This window comes from Varanus komodoensis, unplaced genomic scaffold (genome assembly GCF_004798865.1).
Source record: "Varanus komodoensis strain SLA01 unplaced genomic scaffold, ASM479886v1 scaffold36, whole genome shotgun sequence".
Classification (NCBI taxonomy): Eukaryota; Metazoa; Chordata; class Lepidosauria; order Squamata; family Varanidae; genus Varanus; species Varanus komodoensis.
Genome location: NW_025335873.1, coordinates 1722806 through 1743080, shown reverse-complemented (window position 1 = coordinate 1743080; position 20275 = coordinate 1722806). Strand labels below are relative to the sequence as shown.

Sequence of the window (20275 nt, the reverse complement as noted above, 5' to 3'; positions counted from 1 at the left end):
CCGGCTCCGGGGGCGGACCCACACAATCGGGTCTGCACCCTTACAGAGGGAGAAGTCGCTCTCGAGCACAAACCTCACCAGGAAGTGATCTGACCATGACAGGGGAGTCAAACATAAATTCCTCACCCTCAGACCACCCTCTTCCTGTCCCGTCGAGAAAATCAGGTCCAGGGTGTGTCCACGTTCATGGGTCGGGCCGATGACATGTTGAGACAGCCCCATGGCCACCATGGAGACCATGAAGTCCTGAGCCGCCCCGGTCAGATCAGTCTCGGCATGGAGATTGAAGTCCCCCAGGACCAACATCCTGGGGGTCCTCAACACCAGGTCCGAGACGATCTCCGTCAGCTCAGGCAGGGAGACTGTTGGGCAGAAGGGTGCACGGTACACCAACAGAATCCCCAATCTGTCTCGGTCGCCCAACACCAAGTAGAGGCACTCCAGCCCCGGCCTCGAGGGGACCAGAAGTCCTGTGAGGGAGATGGAGGCTCGGTAAACCAAAGCGACCCCCCCTCCCCTCCCCTCTGGGCGCGAACAGTGCTGAACCAGATACCCGGGCGGGCATAGTTGGGAGAGGGCAACATCCCCCCCTCCCGCCCAGGTCTCCGTTATGCAAGCCAGGTCGGCCCCCTCATCCACAATCAAGTCATGGATGAGGGAAGATTTGTTATTGACCGACCTGGCGTTAAGCAACAGCACCGTCAGACCCGAGGGGCGGCTGACAAAACTCCCTGGCACCCTCTGGCTGGGAGCAAAACCAGAAGTAGGGACAGGTGTCAACCATCTGTCCCTCCTTCTTCTATGCGGACACGTTAAGCTCCCACCGCTGTAACGTCCATTGCCCAAGACTACCCCAATGGCAGCGCCCGTGCGCTCCCCAGGAAACGCAAGTGGCAACATGGCCAGGGACGACTCCATAAAACAACTAAAATTATAAAAACAATTAAAAACTTACACTGACACGCAGCATAGCAGGAAGGCTAAAAATCACGCAGGCAAACAAAGCCCCCTGGCCAGCCCAGCCCCCCGCTCGGCACCCAACGACCTTCGGCCGCCGGCCCGGCCGCCGCCGGCGCTTTTCAGGGCACAGGGCTTCCTCCCTCCGACGTTCGCCGTGCCCAGCCACGCCTCTCACACGTGCCGGGCATGCCGGCAGTCAGCGCAGGTGGTGGAGTCCGGGGTGCGGGCGTTTGCTGCCTCTGCTGCTGCCGCGCGCGCAGGTGTCGTGTGCGCGGTGCCTCTTCTGTCGGCGCCTTGTGTGTTTTCCACCTCCTTGTGTGTTTTTGCACATATACAAACAAGTGCTGGGAATGACGTTTTTAATTAGTAATTTCTTTTGCATGGAAAGGTGAAAAGCTCCGTGTCCTGGGCTACAACCACAATGGAGAATGGTGTGAAGCCCAAACAAAGAACGGGCAGGGCTGGGTCCCCAGCAACTACATCACCCCTGTCAACAGCTTGGAGAAGCATTCCTGGTACCACGGTCCGGTGTCGCGGAACGCCGCCGAGTACTTGCTCAGCAGCGGAATCAACGGCAGCTTCCTGGTGCGGGAAAGCGAGAGCAGTCCGGGGCAGCGGTCCATCTCTCTGCGATACGAGGGGAGGGTCTACCACTACCGGATAAACACCGCCTCGGACGGGAAGGTGAGAACTGCTCCTTGCTGACCTTCTGGGGGCCACTTGGAGCTGCGACCTGCTCCGGAGCACAAATGAAGGTGCGGCTGGGTGGGACACGGGGAACTCAGCCATCAAGTCTCTGTCATTTCTCTTTTCCGTTGCAAGTGGGAGTCTGGGATTCGGACTAGGACTGTGGCCCTGGGAGGAGATTTCATCAGCCACGTCTGTCTGTCGCTCGCCTCCCTGATCAGGGCATTACTGGGCTCTTGTACGGGGCCAAACCTTGTCACTGATGGCAGTGAAAAGGGGGCTTTCTGAGCATAATTGGCATGGGGAGGAGGATTTGGGGGGCTCAATACACAGGGAAGGTGAGTCTCCTCTCCCCCAGTGGGATCCCCCCAGACATTATGTCGGAACCAGCCTTGTGAGCAGTTGGCACTGATTTGGTGCTGGCGGTTGATCATAAGTACAGCAGCCCTCCCTAAGCTGGTTCTTGCCATATGTTTGGACTTCAGCTCCTGGCGGGGATTTCTGGAACTTCTAGTTGAAAACATCTGGAGTACCAGGCGGAGAAAGGCTGCTCTACAGAGGAATGCAATATCTGAAGGAAGGATTATGCAAATTAGGCAGTTCCCCCGTAAGATGTGGGCATTGAGCTGTCTCTGCATTCTTACTGAACCTTCCCGGGCTTTTCCGGGGCAGAATCTCAGTAGCATCTTTCTCTAGTGAAGCAACTCCCTTTCATGCCTCAAAGCGAACATCACAGCTCTCCAGACAGATCGCTAGGAAGATGCGTGAGTCTCTCGTGAGATCCTCCAGCTGATACGAGACAGCTGCATTCCACAGCACATTAGCGGCTTGATGTACCCCTGTGCGCAGCCCGTAACAGCTTTGTTGGAAGGGGCTCCGTTGCATCCCACCCATATCGCTTCTGCTGGGGGAACCATCAAGCAGTGCCTACGGTAATTAGTTTAGATCTGTGCTAAGCAGGTTAATGGCTCCTCTTTCCCCAGAGTTGTTTTAATCAGCATTGTTGAGAATAGATACCGACAAGGAAAATTCATTAAGGGAAGCGGCCGATGGCCTCTCATCAGAAATGTATAAAACACGTTTTAGAGGGAAAAAAGAATAAACAAGGTGAAGAGAATGGAGGGAGATAACGCAGCTCTCCATGGACCCAGTTCTTACATCACTGTGCTATAAAGATGTATTAGCTGCTTGATAAAATGATCTCTCTCCCCACACCGGGGTCTGGCAAGGCAGGGTGGGAGGCCGGGCTGCATAGATGGTGCAGTTGTCACAGCCCCCAACGTGCGCGTGGGATTTTGTGTTTGCAAACCTTCGCAGTCCAGGCAAGCTGCTCTGGTGGTCTGTGGTGTGGTGGGAGGGTCCGGAAAGCCCCCTCCCGTGACTGTGTCAGCGTGGCGTGGGAAGGAAGCACCGCCGAGGTGTGCAGGACCTGGCTGTTCTCTGTCCTCCATTGCACTCTCGGGGTGGGTCTGAGGCGTGCAGATGTTGGTGTGGAACAACCCGGATTGGAGCTGGCTGGAGGGGCGGTGGCCAGCATCACCAGGATCAGCAGTGTCTCCAGATGCTCGCCGTTACTCTTCCTGCCAGAAACGAAAGAGTTCTCCCTCTCTCCTGAGGATGGACATGGGACAATTAGGAGTACAGATGCTGGGAAAGGAAAACTTGCCTTCCTTCCCAGCCCTCAAAGCGTATTCATGCCAAGGGTCTGGTCCAGCGTGAGGTGCCTAATTTATATTTGAGGGCGGTTAGGAAGACCCTAAGCCACCCATGTTCAGGATGCTGTTCATAAACAAGCAAGAGGAAGCTTGCACTCCCCTCTTCTGGAGTACTCTTGGTCCCCCAAACAGTCCAGGGGAAGTTGGTGGGCCTCCAGAGCTGCCTAGGTGGCCAGTGCATCAGTTCCTCTCCCAGAGCCCAGAACAAAAGACAGCATTCCTTGCCGTGGGTTTTACAAAATTCTGCACTGCAGAGGTTCTAGTGCCCCATCCCACTTTCCTGGGACAAGGGAGGGACAAAGCTGTGTTGACAAACAGTTTTGTTCTCACAGCCAAAGCAGCCCTTCTCTACAGCAGTTTTATCCAACGCTTTTCCTAGTAAGCTGAAGGGCCTTGGGCCTGGCCATGGCTCTGAAAATCTACCCTGGCTTTTGAACACTGGGAAAGTTCCCTATGCGACCTGTTGAACTTCAGTAACCTCCTTGCTCTTCTTTCACTCAAGCTCATCCAGTGCAGAGAGCTTGCCTGGCTGGTAGTGAGCATTTGCGGAGTGCTCAGAGGGATATGCTGCGTCTCCCGGGGTTCAAGGCCCTTACCATTCAACAGCCCTCCTTTCGTGTACAAGCTTCTGTATATTTCCCTCAGGAAAATCATTCAGATGCAATGATGAACAAAGTGGCTCCAGTCTGACTCAGAACTCAAGGTTCAGCCCCTCATGAAATGAGATCCTTAAAGCGTTTGTTCTTCTCTCCCTTCTGCTTCTCTCCTGAGGGGTGGACAGTGGAAGCGAGCTTTCCAGCGCGGATATTATTCCGGCAAAGAGGAGGCCTGCCACAATCCCAGCTGGGGAAATGCCTCCAGGGATGAGTGCAGGTTTTGCCCATAGAAGGGCTCAGCTAGGAGCAGCGAGCAAGCGGTGAGAAAGCTCCCTCTTAGACCCTGGAAAACCATGGCCGGTCAGAGTAGTTAGTTCTCTGCTCAGCGAAGAGATATTCTGACCTGGTTAAAAAAAAATGAGGCAGCATCCTGTGGCTTGGCTTGTCTGGAACTGGGGAAGAGTCGTTTGGCCACACAGAGGTAAGGAGACGGTGTGGAAGTCAGGGAAGGAGAGCAGCCAGAGCTGCAGAGTAAAGCAGTGCTTGCGTTTTTCGACTCCATCCCTTCAGCCGATGGTGTTTGTTTTCTGCAGAAGGGGTGTGATGGAGGATGTGTGCTGATGTCAGCTGCTCAGCCCTGGGGTCTGCGGGGAAAGTATAAGTCTACTCAGCTTGCTTGCTTGTCGGCATTGCTTATGCTAAGACCCGTGCAACGCGTAACTCGGCTCCCTCCGTGGAGAAGTTTGGCTCTTGCAGCGTTTTAGTGCAGAAAGAGCTGAAAGGGTGCTTTCCATGGTGTGTGAGTCCTGTCCTGGCAGATCTGAGCTTGGTGTGGATTCTGCCTCTTCTTCACTGCTCCTTTTAGCTGCTGGAAATCTCACGGACCACGTGGATCAGTCTCTGAGGAGCTATTTAGTATGGGTGCCAAGTGAAGCTTCCATCTTGCAGTATCGGGTTCAGAGAAGAAACAAGGAGCCACCGTTCCCCTTGACTTTTCAAGACTGCTTGCCAGTTTGCCTAGGAAACAGAATGCTGGACTGGGTGGGTTTTATCAGATTCTCATGCATTCCCCCCTCCAGAGCCACAAGGACTCCGGCAATTGGAAGCATCCTCTTCCCAGTTTAAACTAATTAGTTTGTGTTGTTGCATCCACATGGGACCAAAGAGTGGGGTTTGATTCCGGCTTGTTTCAGTAAGCCACCATTTAAGCCACCTTTCTCAACCTCGATGGCCTCCAGATGTTTCGGACAACACCCCAGAATTGCTGGGCATTGGTCCTGCTGGTTGGAGCTGCTGGAAATTGAAGTCCAGAATATCTAGAGACCTCCAAGTTGGGAAAACCGGTTTATACTAACCACACTTCCTAGTTTGAAAGTTGAGCAAGCCTGGGATCATGACCCTAAGGGACAGATTAACATTACAGTGTGTGTAAACCTCTTGGAAGGATTATAAATGGGTTGCAAACTTGGCCTGGATTCCCGGTGTTTCCAGAGTCATCTCACTGGGAAAGAAAGGCCAGGCAAGAAGAAAACTCTGTAAGGCTCTTCCAGGTTGTGAGAACTGCTGAACCTTGGCAGGACTGAGCCAATCAAAAAGCCGCATCATTCTGTCTGTTGAGGCGTCATCAGGGCCTTTGTTAAGGTGACAGCATGAGAGCCATACAATAGCAGGTGGACACAAGGCAGTTTTGTACTTGGACTACACATCAGAAACCTTTTAGGATCCTCTCAGCATTAGGCTGACCCAGATTCCCCTGTGGTTGCCTCCCAGCTTTATGTCTCTTCGGAGAGCCGCTTCAACACCTTGGCCGAGCTCGTCCATCACCACTCCACCGTAGCAGATGGGCTGATCACCACCCTCCACTACCCCGCCCCGAAGCGGAACAAGCCCACCATCTACGGCGTCTCCCCAAACTACGACAAGTGGGAGATCGAGCGGACAGACATCACCATGAAACACAAACTGGGAGGAGGCCAGTATGGGGAGGTGTACGAAGGAGTCTGGAAAAAGTATAGTCTGACTGTAGCCGTGAAGACCTTAAAGGTACGTGCTGAAACCCCGCTCCGTATTCCTCCCCTTTTCGTCGGTCACCGTGGCTCTTTCTAGCATGGCAGAGTTTGCTGTTTTCCAGAAATCATTTATTTTATGTATTTATTTACAGTATTTTTACCCCGTCCTTAACAACGTCTCAGGCTAAATCAGAAGGCTGAAGTGCGTTTAAGGATGTCGGTCATTCTGCAGGCTTGCTGTCAGAGATGCTTGGGAAAGATCGGTGCCTCGGACCGGGGAGAACCTCGGCCAGCCACCCTCGGGCTAACCCTTCCCTGAACACCCTCCCCAAAGCTGGGCAAACCGAGCACCATCCTTGGCATGCGCCAAGGTGCTCCATCCCTTCCTCTTTTTATTTAAACTAAAACATACATTTTGAGGGGGGAGCATGCCCAAGGGTGTGATCCAGAGCGAGGGAACAGAAGAGCTGGAAATGAGTTGTTCAGCAAAGCAGGGAGCAGGGCGGGGAGAGGAGGAGAGGATCTTGAGTCTGCGAAATGGGTTTCTGTTGGCACTAAAACGGGGTGGACTCCCTCCCCGCCCGTCTCCCCCCATGCCTCCACCATCTCACTGGTGCCATTGCCTGCTCCAGTCTGTCCTTGCCCCCGCTTGCTGGCATGGCTGGCAGAGGACGGATGCCCATTCTGTGCCCCATCTCCTTTGTCTGGGCCAGAACAAGAGGTGTGGGACAAGCCGATGGCGGTGGTGAGGAAGAGGAGGGGTGCCGGGGGCATCTTGTCCGTGGACGCCTGCTGGCACCTGGGCCCTTGCAAGGGCCTGGTCACGCCTATCTTTGATGCCATCTTTGTGGGAAGTGACGGCATGCAACGTGCAAGAAAATGCGGAATTGTTTGTCAAAGGAACATGTGGAATGTCTTATTCAGCCATCAAGAACATTTTCTGTGGTGGGGGAAAAGGAGAGCTGTGTGTTCTATTTCTGTTGCTTCTCTGTCTCTCTCTCTGTCTCTCTCTCTGTCTCTCTCTCTGTCTCTCTCTCTCTCTCTCTCTCTCTCATCTGTTGTACTGATGGATGCTGCTGCATGGTTTTCCAAGAGTTTGTAGCGTGAGGGTCGTGCGGCGTCCCCGGGGTGGCAGCTCCTTGCAGATGGTTAGTGTTTTCACAGTTGATGTTTGCCCTGCAAAAGGCATCACTCCCAGGGCTGCGACCTCGTTCTTAACGTAAGGGGAGAGTGACACCTAGCGTTAGCGAGGCCGCTCACAAGACGCTGCAGGGGGAGCGGTTTTTTCTGCCCTCATCTCCCCGGGAGCAGGGAGCAAGCAAGGTGCTGGCCGCCCTTAATCCATGCATGGTCGTCGTAGAACCCCGGCGGCCGCTTATGAATCATCATTATTTATTTAATTCCTATGCCATTCAACAGCCAACGCTGTCTGGGCAGTTCACAGAGCACCTTTAAACAGATGCATTGTATAAACAGCACATCAAAACTTCATCAAAAGTTTTACAGTGCACAGTTTGATTAAATGGGTTAATATATGTGGATGATGGAATGGAGGCAGCCAGCTACCGTTCTGTTGCCACTCTCTGTGCCTCCGAATGGAAGCACAAACCTGGACTCAGCTGTTTTCGCTGGGAGTTTTCCTCCATCTGCACTCAAGCCATCTCCTGAATCCTTTCATCGCTCTCCGCTCTGTACAAGCTCAGTGACGGAGGGGGCAGGGGCGATGGTGCCAGCTGCCCAGGGCATCTCCGCACACCTGAGAACTGCCAGGGATTCAGCAGGACCGCCAGCCATCTCAGCTGGAAAGGTGTCCCAGAGCCGCCTGGAAACCACCTGGATCCCTCCGCCTCGCAGGGCAGGCCTTCTAAATGGGGCCCCCCACCCCTGTAGCGGGGGAGTCGTCACCGTTACTCAAACCCTCAGCTGGTAGTGAGCTGGCCGTGGCAAGGGAACCAATCCAGAGCCTCCCACCATCGGATCACTGTCCCCCTGCCCAGCTGAGAAGGCCCAATCTAGTGTGTGCACTGGGCCAGTCACATGATGGGGAAGCCCTGTGGTTGTCATGGAGCCCTGAGCTGCCCCAGGAGAGATTCCCAACAGCCTGGGGGGCCCCAACATCACCGCCGAGTCACCCTCCATCAGCTCAGGTAGGAAGAGTGTTGGGCTGCGGGGTGCGCGGGTCACCCACAGAATCCCCGTCTGTCCCGCTGGCCCAGCACAAGACGCAGATTTTGAGTCCCATGGAGCCTGGCTTGGGAAAGAGAGAGAATTCCTGTAGGCCATGGCAGCCCCCTGCCCCAGCCTGCCAGTCTACCCAGGACCCAGGCGGACGGAGCTGGGAGAGACCGCGCCCGCCCTGCATTCGCCCACCCCGGTCTGGGTTCTGCATGCCAGGTTGGCCGCAGCATCCCGAGACCGGGAGGCAGGCCTCGGGGGCAGCCCCCAAACCTGCCGGAACCTGAGGAGCCGGCTGGTGCTTGAGGAAGCCCGCACCACGATGGCGGTCGCTTAGAGTTGCTCAAGAGCATCCCTGATGCTTCCCCTAAGCCTCTCTGTTAGCCTCCTCAGCGGGGCCACAGCAGTTCTGTTCCTGCTCCTCCCAGGAAAGGCAGGTTTCTGTGCTGCTCGGGCATTTTTAGCAACCGCTCGCTCACTCCATGCAGCACTCAGATCCTCGCCGTACAGTGTCTTGTTTGCTTGCCACCCTTGTGTCCAACCTGTCCTCCGAGGTGGTGGTCTCCTTTTCTCCACGTTACCTTCACAACAACCCTGTGAGGTAGGTTAGGCCGAGAATCTGTGACTGGCCCAAAGCCTCCCACGGAGTTGCGAGGGTGAGTGGAACGTTGAGCCCAGCTCTCTACAGTCCCGGTGCGGTGCTGCAGCCACTACACGACACTGGGTGGGCTCAGCCGTCACGACAACCTCCGCTCGAGGGTTGCGTGTGGGTTCAGCGTGGGTTGTATTGAACGGAGGGCTGAAAGTGAATCGTGGGCAATTGTCTTGCCTGAACCCAGCCACAGCCTTTCTTTGTATGTAAAAGAAAGTACGTAAAACCTGGAGTGTGTTGTTGTTGTTGTTGTATTATTTTTTATACCCCATCCTATACGCAAAGTGTCTCAGGATGGCTTACAGAAATCAAATCGAACAATCCATCATCAAAAACAGCAATTAACAATAAATCAGAAGCAACAATGAACTATCATTAAGAATATGCATTTCTATGGAGCGGCATACAAGTACAAAAGTAAATAAGCCATAAACCAAAAACCAGGGCCCAACGCTCCCCACTCAGGCATGACAGGAGCTCGAGCGAAGGGGGCAGATTGGAACAAGTTTCTGTCCTTGGTGGCCGGGCGGTGCCCCCCTTTAGCAGTGTTGCTCAGTAGCACGCCTTGTTTTCTTCCATAGCCCCCCGCCCGACACCCCCCCCTGCAGTTCTGATAGGGGCCGCGTTTTGCTCATCGTATGTTCTGACCAGTGTCCCTTATCGGACAGAGTGTTTGATGGTCAAGGCAGGCCTGATTTCCGATATTCACCCAGCCCCACAACTTGCCACCGGTCAGCCTAGCCTACCTTGCAGGATTGCCCTGAGCGAGGCGACACTCGCCAGGGACTGGCATGAAATATTTGCCTTGGCCCCCCAGAACACCTGCCTAGCCCGGCTCACGGGCTCCACGGCCAGCCCGTGGGGACTTGGGCTTCCTCGGCAGGCTTCAGCCCCAGAGAGGCTGCCAGCGACCTGGGGCTGGGTTGGGGAGAGGACCCCTGCTGTTAAGCGCGGATAAGCACGGGGGTCCTTTGTCCATTGCTTCCCCTTTAGTCGGTTGTGATCTCCAGTCACTGATTTAGCAGGCACCCCTCTTTCCTTCCCAGTTGGGCCGAGACCTGCCCAAATCCCATCTCCTCCCCAACAGGGAAGCCCAAGGCAGGACGAGCTGCCCAGCCAGGCCATTGGGGGGGTCGGAGGTGCTCTCTTCCCCTCTGCTCCTCCACCGGGGGGGTGTCGGTGTGTGTGCAGACTTCCCTGGCATGCCCCTTGTTGTGTGTGGCCGTCCTCTCCTGATGTCACTCAGACTGGGAAGACATGATGGGGACGGAGGTAATTTGCCCCGGATCGTCACGAGATTCCCCACCCAGAGCCAGAGTCCAGGTCTGCCTCCTCCCTTCTCTTCAGAAGGCGAGGCTCGCGTCCCTGTTTGGCACCGGTGCCTGTCCGAGACCCGCCTGTTCTCCAAGACTGAGACTGGCCTTTCCATTTGCAGGAGGGCTGACGAACCGGGGCAGGATTGAGTGGGAGTGAGCATTTGCCATCTTCACTTTCCCCAGCGGTTTGTTCTTATCCCCACGGCTCACTCCCACCCGGGCCAAGGATACCGGATCCTTTTACATGCTGCAGTAGCCATTCTATTGTAAAATCTCCATGCTTTTCTGAGTCAAAAGCAGGTACTTTGACACGCTCTGCCGCTGATTCCAAAACGCCAGATAAATACTTAATGAAGGGTGACTGGAAGCAAAGACTAAAATAATGCCAGGCATCTCGCTCACTCACTTGCTCGCTTGTGCTGGGAGATAGCAGAACACTCCGAGAAACTACAGCAAGGTGCAGCTCGGAAATTAGACTTACCAAAAACACACTTGAAAGCTCTTCACTAATCCAACGCTCTTAAATCCGTCAAACTCATCATTTGCGGGGCAGGATTATGATTCTCTCTTCAAAGGGGTGTGGGGGGGCGGTGTTATCTGTATTTAGACACCAGCAGGGGGAGACAAGCTCTTAGTGCTGCCGCTGCTGCTGCCACCGCTGCCACCTCCTTCTCCTTCTCCTTCACCCCCCAGGGGAAACTTTTGAGAGCTATAATTTGTATTTCCAGAAAAAGTTCCCAAAGCACTTTAGCCATCCCCCAGCCTCAAGCCCTCGCCCTCTCTGCCATGCGAAGAAGATAGATGCATTAAAATAATAACAGGGAGAAGGCCACCTCAGTAGTTCCTACAGACTGTGCTCTTGATAAATTATTTTTACCGCAGTCTATTTATTATCCTGATTCAAAGAAGTCAGAAGCGGCTCCGAGCCAGCTTGACAAAGTAGTTTCTGCAGAGAAGAAAATGAGGGCTTGGCCACCCCATTCAGTGCTTCTGTAACATTTCGCCCTGTGGTGACATTAAGTAAGAGTTCAATTAGCACAGTGCATTTGCTGAGAGACACAGAGGGTGCGCGATCAAGAACATGTCGGGATTCTTTGGATTTCTGGAGAGCCCCAAACTGTGCTGTGGGGAGCTTCTTGTCCAGGACAATTCCCAGTTCAACCCCCAGCAGTGCAAACTGTCCTACTCTGGCTCTGCCTGGTTCCCCAGCTCCCAAACTTGAACTCCAACTAGGCTGGATTTTATCTGCAACAGTGTGGATCCAGCAGCCTGCACCCAGAGCTGTGGCAGGTTATTTCGTAGCGTGGGCCACCTAGGCTGGATTCATGCCTCCCCCATGCCTGTTCTTGCTCTCTCATAGCTCCCCCCCCCCTTTCCAACAATCCACTTGAAATACACCCTTTCCTAGCTCCCCCACACTCCTGGGCCTTCTCCTTTCCCCGTGCTTTCCTGCCTGCCCTGCTCCCTTGCAGGACTGGAGCCCACGAGAGCCGGATCACTAGGATGCCCTGTGCAGCCCTACAGGGACCCAGCCCGTCCACACAGAATTCTCACCTGCTTCACCTCTACAAAATACCTTCTTAATGCATTTGTCCTTCTCTAAACAAAGAGGAATTTCTTCACTACCAATTTGAACTGCCTTGAAAAGGGCTTAGGCACAGAATCCTAGAGTTGGAAGGGGCCAAGAAGGCCATCAAGTCCAACCCCTGCTGTCGCAGGACCCCAGTTTGCACCTTCCCAATCAGGTGGCTGTGCAGTTCTGCTTGGAATGTCTCCGGTGTGGGAGAGCCCACCGCCCCTCCAGGCAGCTGTCACATTTCCCTGACGGTGAGGAGACGCTAGGAGAAGGTTATCCATGGTTCCTTACAGCGAGGCCGGACAATTTGCAGCTCTCCAGATGTTTTGGCCTGTCACGCCCATGTGCCATCGCCGGCATAAGCCATGATGAAGGGTGAGGGGAGCTGCAGGCCAGCACATCTGGAGGGCTTCCTGCCCCCCCCCCCCCCCGCATTCTCTCTGTCCCATCAGTGTGTGCAGAGATGTTACTGTCCACATCCTGGGAGCAGACTGCGGCGCTTACGGAGATCCAGCACAGCTCTGCTGATGGTCTGTCTGCCCACCGTCATTACGGCCAGATTGAAGACACTCTCTCTCGCAATCCAATCAGATCGATGCCTGGCGTGTGTGGCACGAAGGCGCTTGCATTTACTACCAGACTGAAAGGACGGCACCTCCTCTTCATTTCTTTGATTGCAAGCGACGCTTTGGCAGCCCGTTCTGATTCTGCCCCAAAGTCGCTCCCACTTGAGGAATTTGAGCTGCCTGCGTCAAAACAAACAAATCATCCTGTTCCGTCTTGGCCGCTCCCTCTCCCTCACCCCTAAGGCACAAGAGCGTGTGACAGCAAACTGTCTTAACAAGGCAAAGAATTTATTGCAGTAAAAGTGTTCTATCAGTCGCTCATTATGGAAGCAAAGTGTTCGAGGCAGCTTTCCTCCCAGTGTATAAGGGCCACTGTGTGTGTGTGTGTGTGTGTGTGTGTGTGTGTTATTCCTACATGCACACATGCGTACTTGGGCCATGCAATCCAGCTGAGACACCTGTGATGTGATTGAATCCAGCAGCATAAACTGTTTGGTCTCCGTGGGGGTTCGGGGTTGAGACATCCCTCCGGGCAGCTTCCAGAAACCCTTTTCCGTGGGTGACCCCGGCCCAGGCCCCTTTCCAGCCCTGCTATCATGGATGACTGAAGACCAGCCAGACTGAAACCTTTTCATGCTGAGTTGGTTCGCAAACAAATTATTGTTACTGTCATCCTCTCCCCTGCTGTTCCGTGTGTGCTCCGGAGCAAGCACGGGAGGTGGGCATCGCAGAGCAGAGGCAAGCATTCTGCAAGGCGTTTTCCAGGCTTGGTACCCGGGGACCAAACTGCAACCAGGAAAATGGGGGCGCAGGACGTGGTGCCAGGGAAGCCGGGTTGTCTGGTGGAGGCTGATGGGTCGGGGGGTTGAGGGTCCAATTCTTGCCCAAATGTGGGTTCTCTGTAGTGGAGCTTATACAAATTCCTTTCCCGCCCTCCAGTTGTCCTTTGGAGAAAAGAAGGAAAAAGGGACATGCCGTGGCCGTGATCGCAATGAATAGTCTTTCCTTCACTGGAAACTCTCTAAATGGCTCATGGGGAAAGGCCAGTCTCTCAGGTTAGCCCTCCCAGGTGCAGGGAGCTGGGGGCTAGTCCAGCATGCCTGATGGGTGCTGGGTTGGGGAAGCAGTGGGCAGCGACTTTGGGAAGGAGAAGAAGCCAATCTGAGGCACAGAGGAACGCCGTCCATCGCCCACCAGCCCCGTTCCCAAAGCCTAATACTGCCCTGGTTTGAGCGCATTTTGTAGATTCTGTTACCGTGTTCACAGAGTTGGGGGAGGAAGCTTTTGGGGACAAGAGGCCCAGTGTCAAAACTTTAGATTTTCCTGTTTCGGTCCACACCACAGGGTCCATGGCCGTGCCGTTCTAGCAGGCTGCCTTCTTAATCCTTGTGTTTCCCGTTCCTATCTCGAATAAGCGCATGGGGGGGTTATTTTTATTAGCCCAAGTGCTGTCAGCAGGAGAGAAGAAGATGTCAAAAGGCTCCTGAAGCTGATGCAAAGCTGCCAGTCAAAGTAATTGGAAAGCAAATGCTAAACGGGCTGAGGCTGTTTGAGCAAAGACACAAAGCAGAGTTGCCAAACAGAGCCCTGGAAAGTCTTTGTGGCAACGGGCCTTCTGGCAAATCCAGAAGAAAATCCAACCACAGGGGGAAAGGGGAGATTCCACCAGGAAGTTCTACATGAACCTCACTGTTGTTTCGTGAGGTGCGTCCTAAGCTGCTTTGTGCAGGCTTTGTTACCCTGAAAAGTGGGTTATGGCTCGTCTCTTGTGCGGCTTGGTCTGAGGTCCCCTTGGAACCCCCCGAGGATTAAATGGCATGCTGAGTTCAAAACTCAGCCGAAGCCCTCCCGTTGGAAAGCACATGGTCTCGTGCAGCCCTCTCAGACCAGAGCTGGGCACCAGAACAATCCAAAGCCCCAGCGATCTCTCGGGGGGCTGCAGGCTGGAGGTATAAAGGTCCACAGGAGACTTTAGCCAGAAACTTCCCCCCAGGTAAAAGATGCCCATGTCTTACTGGGATACATTCTGGGCAAATAAAACCTGGCAGGGGCATGCCCCATGAATTTAATGGGGCTGCACAGCTGCGACATCAGGAGGCAAAGGAAACCCCAAATGTGAACAATTGGATGTGGGCACTACTGTCTATAGGCACCTGTGAAAATGCATATTGCCCCAATTGGCTATTTGCAAATAAATTTGAATTAATGCAGGGAGTTTTCTTGAATTAGAAATGTAAATGTGATCCGCTAGGGAAGAGGGGAAAAGAGCGAGAAGCCCACAAAGAGATGTGCATGTTTTAATTTCTGCATAACTGTTTACCTGTCCAGCTTTAACTGTACATTTTTACTGATGCACCCAGAAGTATTACTCTTTAAATACAGGATGATGTAAAGAGGGGAGAAGGAACCTAAAGGAGCAGGGAATGGGAGCAGGATGGGAGGAACACGCCGCAAAAGGAGTGCAAAATCTAATGAGCTGTGTTGGATGAGAAATATGGAAGTAAAAGTCGCATTCTTTCACAGCTCTTGTTCGTGACAAAATGGTTGGTGCACTCCATGTTCCAGCAGATAGTGGCCAAGTCTCTCTTCCCGCCTCCATGGCACCTGAAATCACGAGGCTTTTCAGCCTCACCACCAGCCCCAGTCGAGTCCTTATGCTAAGAACCCTAGGCACAGAGAGCAGCACTGTGTGTAAAGGCACAGCCCGCTTTGAAATGACCTTCTGGCCACCCAGCTTGTGTTTATCTTGGACTGGACGCCCCGCTGAGCAGGAACGGTACCTTCCTGGCGTCAATGCAAGGCCGAGCAGCGATGGCTTTCAGCTAATGACATTGAGATGCAATTTTAACTGGAGCAATGCAAGAGGCTCTGGAAAAGAGGCAGGCACTTAATTCCAGACTGTCCCTGCACGGATCCGACGGCACCAAAAACTTGGGCGGGGTGGGGTGGGGTGGGAGGTGGAGGTCCTTAGCAGAAGTTCCCCAAATTCCTGCTGTTCTGTCAGCCACGGTATTCCGAGAGGTCTTGTGCTCTTGGGTACCAGCTACTGAGGACAAAAGGGGGTTGGGGTATTGTTTCTTTGGCATGGCTTTATAAGCAAAGGTTTGTGGATTCCACTGAGTAGAACTCAGACAAAATCTTATTGTGGATTCTTTCATCAGACTCTCGAAAGCAAGTAAATGAGTGTATTGGAGCTCTGTCAAAAGCGTGTCCACATATTGAAGGGGGTTTGTTTTCAGTTCAATCGAAAGCTCTGATTTGTCCCCTCCCCTCCCTACGTGTGTAAACAGGTTCTCGGGGTGTCTGCAAGAAAGTTGGTAGTTTGGAGGTATTAGTTCGTTAAGTGGCATTGATTTCAGTGGTGTTAATTGCTCGGCATCTTTCCTGAGTTGTGCCCATGGCTTTTCCAAAGATGTTTTATGGGGAGGGGAGGGGTGGGGACTCACACAGGTGGAATGTCACCATGTTATGATGCTTGGCAATGCCCCAGTAAAAGAGTCATTCTGGCCTGCAAGCCGGTGGTACAGGCTTTGGGATTCTGGGTTGTTGTGATGTGTGAATGGCACCATGCTAACAAGCCCCAGTGTCTTACCCACGAACAACCTAGAAGAAGAACCTGTGGTTGTCTGGCAGACAATTCAACAGCCCGAGAGGCAGTGATGCACAGTGGTTAGAGTGCTAGGCTGCAGTCTCAGGAGATCTGGGATCTGGTCCCCACTCAGCTATGAAGCTCGTTGGGCTGCTTTGGGGGCATCACTCATTCTTAGTCAAACTTACCCCAAAGGGTCGTTGCAGTGAGGATAAAAGGGGGCGGAGGGGCTTTGAGTTCCTTGCGAAAGGAAAAGAGGCATATAAATGTCCTGTATCAATAGCATTGGCCGGTCCTTCGGTGGCTTCCCTCTTCCTTCACCTCCCTCCCTCTCGTAGTCCAAGTGGCTTTGCAGCGCTGCAGGGACGGCACACAGAAAGGCTGTTTTCCCCTCCCCTGTTCTTGCCAGCTACCTCTGCAGCCTGACAAACCAGGCTATGAACAACCCATAGTTCTGGGTTCGCACATACCGGCACCCGTGGCTGAAGCAACTCACAGTTCACCACCCAGCAAACCCTGCGTAGGCCAGCAAACCTTGGCTGAGTGTTAAGTGTGAACCAGGCCGTTGCCGGGTCGTGGGGTTCAGGTGAGGCTATCGGCATTCCAGCAACCCCATCACAGCAAGCCCGTATGTTGCACTGGTTCTCTTTTTCTCGACACACTCCTCTCTGACTCCTTCTCCCCCTCTCCTTTCCCCCCCTTTTTTATTTTTTTAAACACAGAAAAAACATAAATACAAACATCATAATATTACTAATATAACACACAAAAGCCCAACTCCTTCTCCCCTTCTCCCTTTGCAGGAGGACACCATGGAGGTGGAAGAATTCTTGAAAGAGGCCGCAGTCATGAAAGAGATCAAGCATCCAAACCTGGTGCAATTACTGGGTAAGTGACAGAGATACCGAGCAGGGTGACTTGAACCAAGGCCCCGTGCGGCAATACGGATGTTAAGAAGCAGATAAGCTGCTTACCATCCTGCGGCTTCACAGAGAGACGTTTCAGTTCTCTGGCAGGAGTTGGCAATTTATAAAAAGTAGAGCAGTGTTTTTAATGAACTCCTCTTACTCGTATTTAGGATGTGAAAAGGACTAAAGCGTAGACATCTTTAGCCAGTTTCTCGGGCAACGTCTCTTCTCCTCTTTTGCCCTCACTCCTCAACGGCTCTGAGGTCCGAGAGCGACGCTCACACAAGTTCTATAAACTGCGTATCGGCAGGATTTCAAAAAGCAAATTCTTCCGCAGGCGTGTGTACACGGGAGCCCCCATTTTATATCATCACCGAGTTCATGACCTACGGAAACCTGCTGGATTACCTGCGGGACTGTAACAGGCAGGAAGTGAATGCCGTGGTGCTGCTTTACATGGCCACCCAGATCTCCTCAGCCATGGAGTACCTGGAGAAGAAGAACTTCATCCACAGGTAGGCAGAAAACCGAGCTGTTCCCCCTCCACGCCACACACACCGCCCCCCAAGGCGTCCCCCCACGTTCCACAGAGGCCCCGGGAGGCAGAGGCGTTGCTGCGGCTCTGTGCGGCATGCTCTGCGTCACAAGCACTGCCGCCCTCGCATTCGTGCACGGCTCAGCCTCTGGCAAGCTCTTGCTTGTGGCCATCCTCGAGGCGAAGGGCAGGCTTGGGCTGCAGACTGCAGGAGTCTGGCGCCAGGTCAGGAAAGGTGGGCTGAAAGTGGCCATCATGCAGAGCTGGCGTTTGGATCGCAGCAAGAGCCCGCCTCTGAATCGCTGCGGAGACGCTCGGCTGTAACCTGAACGCTGAGCGTTGGGCCTTGAATGTTTTCAAGGCCGACGCGGCTGCTTTCGGGATGCCTCTTGCGGCCTCTTGGTTGCGCTGGGGGAAGCTCAGGTAAGAATGTTGCACTGACTCAGACGCTTGCTCCAGGTAACCGATTATGGTCTGCTTGGACGAGCAGCGGCTCTCCAGGGCTTCCAGCAGCCCGCTTCCTCAGCCGTGGGTGGAAATGCCAGAGGTTGAGCTTGTGTGGAAAGCTTGTGGTCTGTCCACTGGGCCAGGGCCCTGGGAGAAAAGACCGGTAGCCACCCTCCTCCAGACAGAAAAGAGCAGCTGTGCCACTTGATCACACGCACCCTGGTTCTTCCTTTGAGTTAAGAGAGGAAGAAAAGCCCTGCTGGATCGGACGGAAAGTCCGCCCGCTCCAGCATCCTGTTTCTTAGAAGCTCCAGACGCAGGACGGAGTGATCGCAGCCTCTCTCCCCCAGTTGCACCCAAGTGCCTATTTTTCAGAGGCCCCCAAGCCGGGAAGTAGTAAATGCAGCCATCACGACTGTGGGCCATGGATGGAGTTCTTCCTCCACAAATATTTCTGATCTGTTTTTAAGGCCAAGCCAGTTCCTAGCACCACATTTCATGGCTGGGAAACGCAGTGATACCCGCACACAGAAGGACACCCTTTTGTCTGTCCTGAAAACCCAGCCTGCTTCGTCAGGTGGCATGTGAGAGACAGGAAGGGAGATCCTCTATCCAGCTTTTCCATGCCAGGAAGAATGTTATATTCCCTGCCACATTCTCACAATAGCCGCCTCCTTTGTTCTATTTTTCATCCACTAGTGAAGCCCCAAAGGCTTCAGCCTTTCTGTGTAGGGCAGCTGCTGCACCGCACACTGACCCCCAATTGTTGCGACCCCTTCTCTTTTATTGAAGCCCTGAAACTTCCCTTTAAGATGGGAATGGTCTACAGCATGCCAAGTACCGCTTCACTGTAGATTGTATAAGGGCGTCATAATGCAGGACAGGAGAACTCGTCTCTGAGTGTCCCAGCCTGAACTCTTTGCAATTATCTTATTTATCTATTTAGAGTATATTTGCCCTGCTCCTCAGCCCAAGAAGGCCCTTGGAGTGACTTACAATCAATCAGTAATCAGCAGGGTAACGGCTTGCAGGATTGCAGTCTATAAAAGATGCAGCAGGCAAGGAAGAAAAGATGAGGAGGGCAGAGGAAAAATTAAGTGGTTTTTCTCCAGGGCAGGTAGAACGTCCTTCCTGCTCTCTGATTTCTCAGGTGACAGGTGAGCTTCCCCGGACCTGCCTCAGTCTTCTTCATTCCATCCTCTTTCTCACAGGGCCACTGATACCAGTTAGCCATGTAGGAGCAGTGGGATAGCCCAAGTGGAGTTGGAAGCTAGGAGAACGGGATGCAGGATGCTGGGAAGGAAGGTTGCATCTCCCCACAGGAAACCCCACATCACTGGGAGCAAGAGGAAGCTAGTTTGGGTCGCTTCAGGAGTGCCATGGCACAGACGCACACTGTGTCCATTGTCTGCCTTTCTACCCAGCAACATAGAAACATGGACAAAGAGTGAGTCAGAAGGGGCCTCTTGGGCCATCTAGTCTGACTCCCGGCTCCAGCCGACTCCACTCACGACATGCCCACCATGGGCATGTCCAGCCCATCCTTGAACACCCGCACCGATGGGGCCTCAATGACGTTTCGTGGAAGCCCATTCCACACCCTCGGGGTCCTGACTGTCAGGAAGTGCTTCCTGGCACCCAAATTGAACCTTGGCTCCCTGAGCTTGGCTCCGTTGGAGCATGTCCTGCCTTCCTCTGCAGGGGAGAACAGGTCCCTACCCACCTCCTCTGACACCCCCTCACATACCTGTATGTCACCAACATATCCCCTCTGAGTCTCCTCTTCTCCAGGCTGAAGAGACCCAGTTCCCTCAATCTTGCCTCACACCCCATCCCCTGCAAACCGGCCGCCAACCTTGTGGCCCTACGCTGCACTGACTCCAACCTGGCTATATCCTTTCTGTAATGAGGGGCCCGAAACTGAGCACAATACTCCAGTTGCAGGCACACCAAAGTCGTATACAGTGGTAGTAATACCTCTCTCGATCTAGAAGCCACACTTCTGGCTATGCAACCAAGAGTGGCGTTCGCCCTCTTGACCACCGCATCACACTGCTGGCTCATGTTCAGCCAGCACCCCGAGGTCCCTTTCACAAGTGCTGCTCTCCAGCCACTTGTCCCCTAACCTGCACTTAGGACACCCATCCCTATGCCCCAAGTGCAAGACCTTGCACTTATCCACATTGAACGCCATCCTGTTGTCTCCTGCCCACTTCCATAGTCCGTCCAGATCCTTTTGGATCTGGAGTACCTGCTCCTCAGTTGTGGCCACTGCCCCGGTTTCAGTATCGTCTGCGAATTTGATCAGCGGACTGTCCACCCCTCCTTCCATGGTGCTGAGGAGTCTGTGAGGGAGGTTAGATAATGGCCCACTGTCCATTCCTGACCCCTGAGAGCCTCTTGGGTCTGCATCTCCCTCACCTCTTTCCCGCGTCCCTCATCCTCCAGCTCCGCGAGGTGAGCAAATGCCTCCAACTCCTCTGTGATTTTACAATAAAGCTCACAATGAACTCTTCCGCCTTCAATCATTGCAGCTCTTTGTCG

The 20275-nt window shown here is 53.6% G+C and overlaps 1 protein-coding gene across 1 annotated transcript in view; it reads left to right on the top strand.

Moving 5' to 3' along the window:
• Positions 1-20275, top strand: part of ABL1 (ABL proto-oncogene 1, non-receptor tyrosine kinase) — a 62487-nt gene that overhangs the window by 25106 nt on the left and 17106 nt on the right. Inside the window, 4 exon segments of the mRNA XM_044440070.1 lie at positions 1349-1644; positions 5729-6001; positions 16645-16729; positions 17087-17264. Of these exon segments, the coding sequence (XP_044296005.1) occupies positions 1349-1644; positions 5729-6001; positions 16645-16729; positions 17087-17264 (832 nt within the window).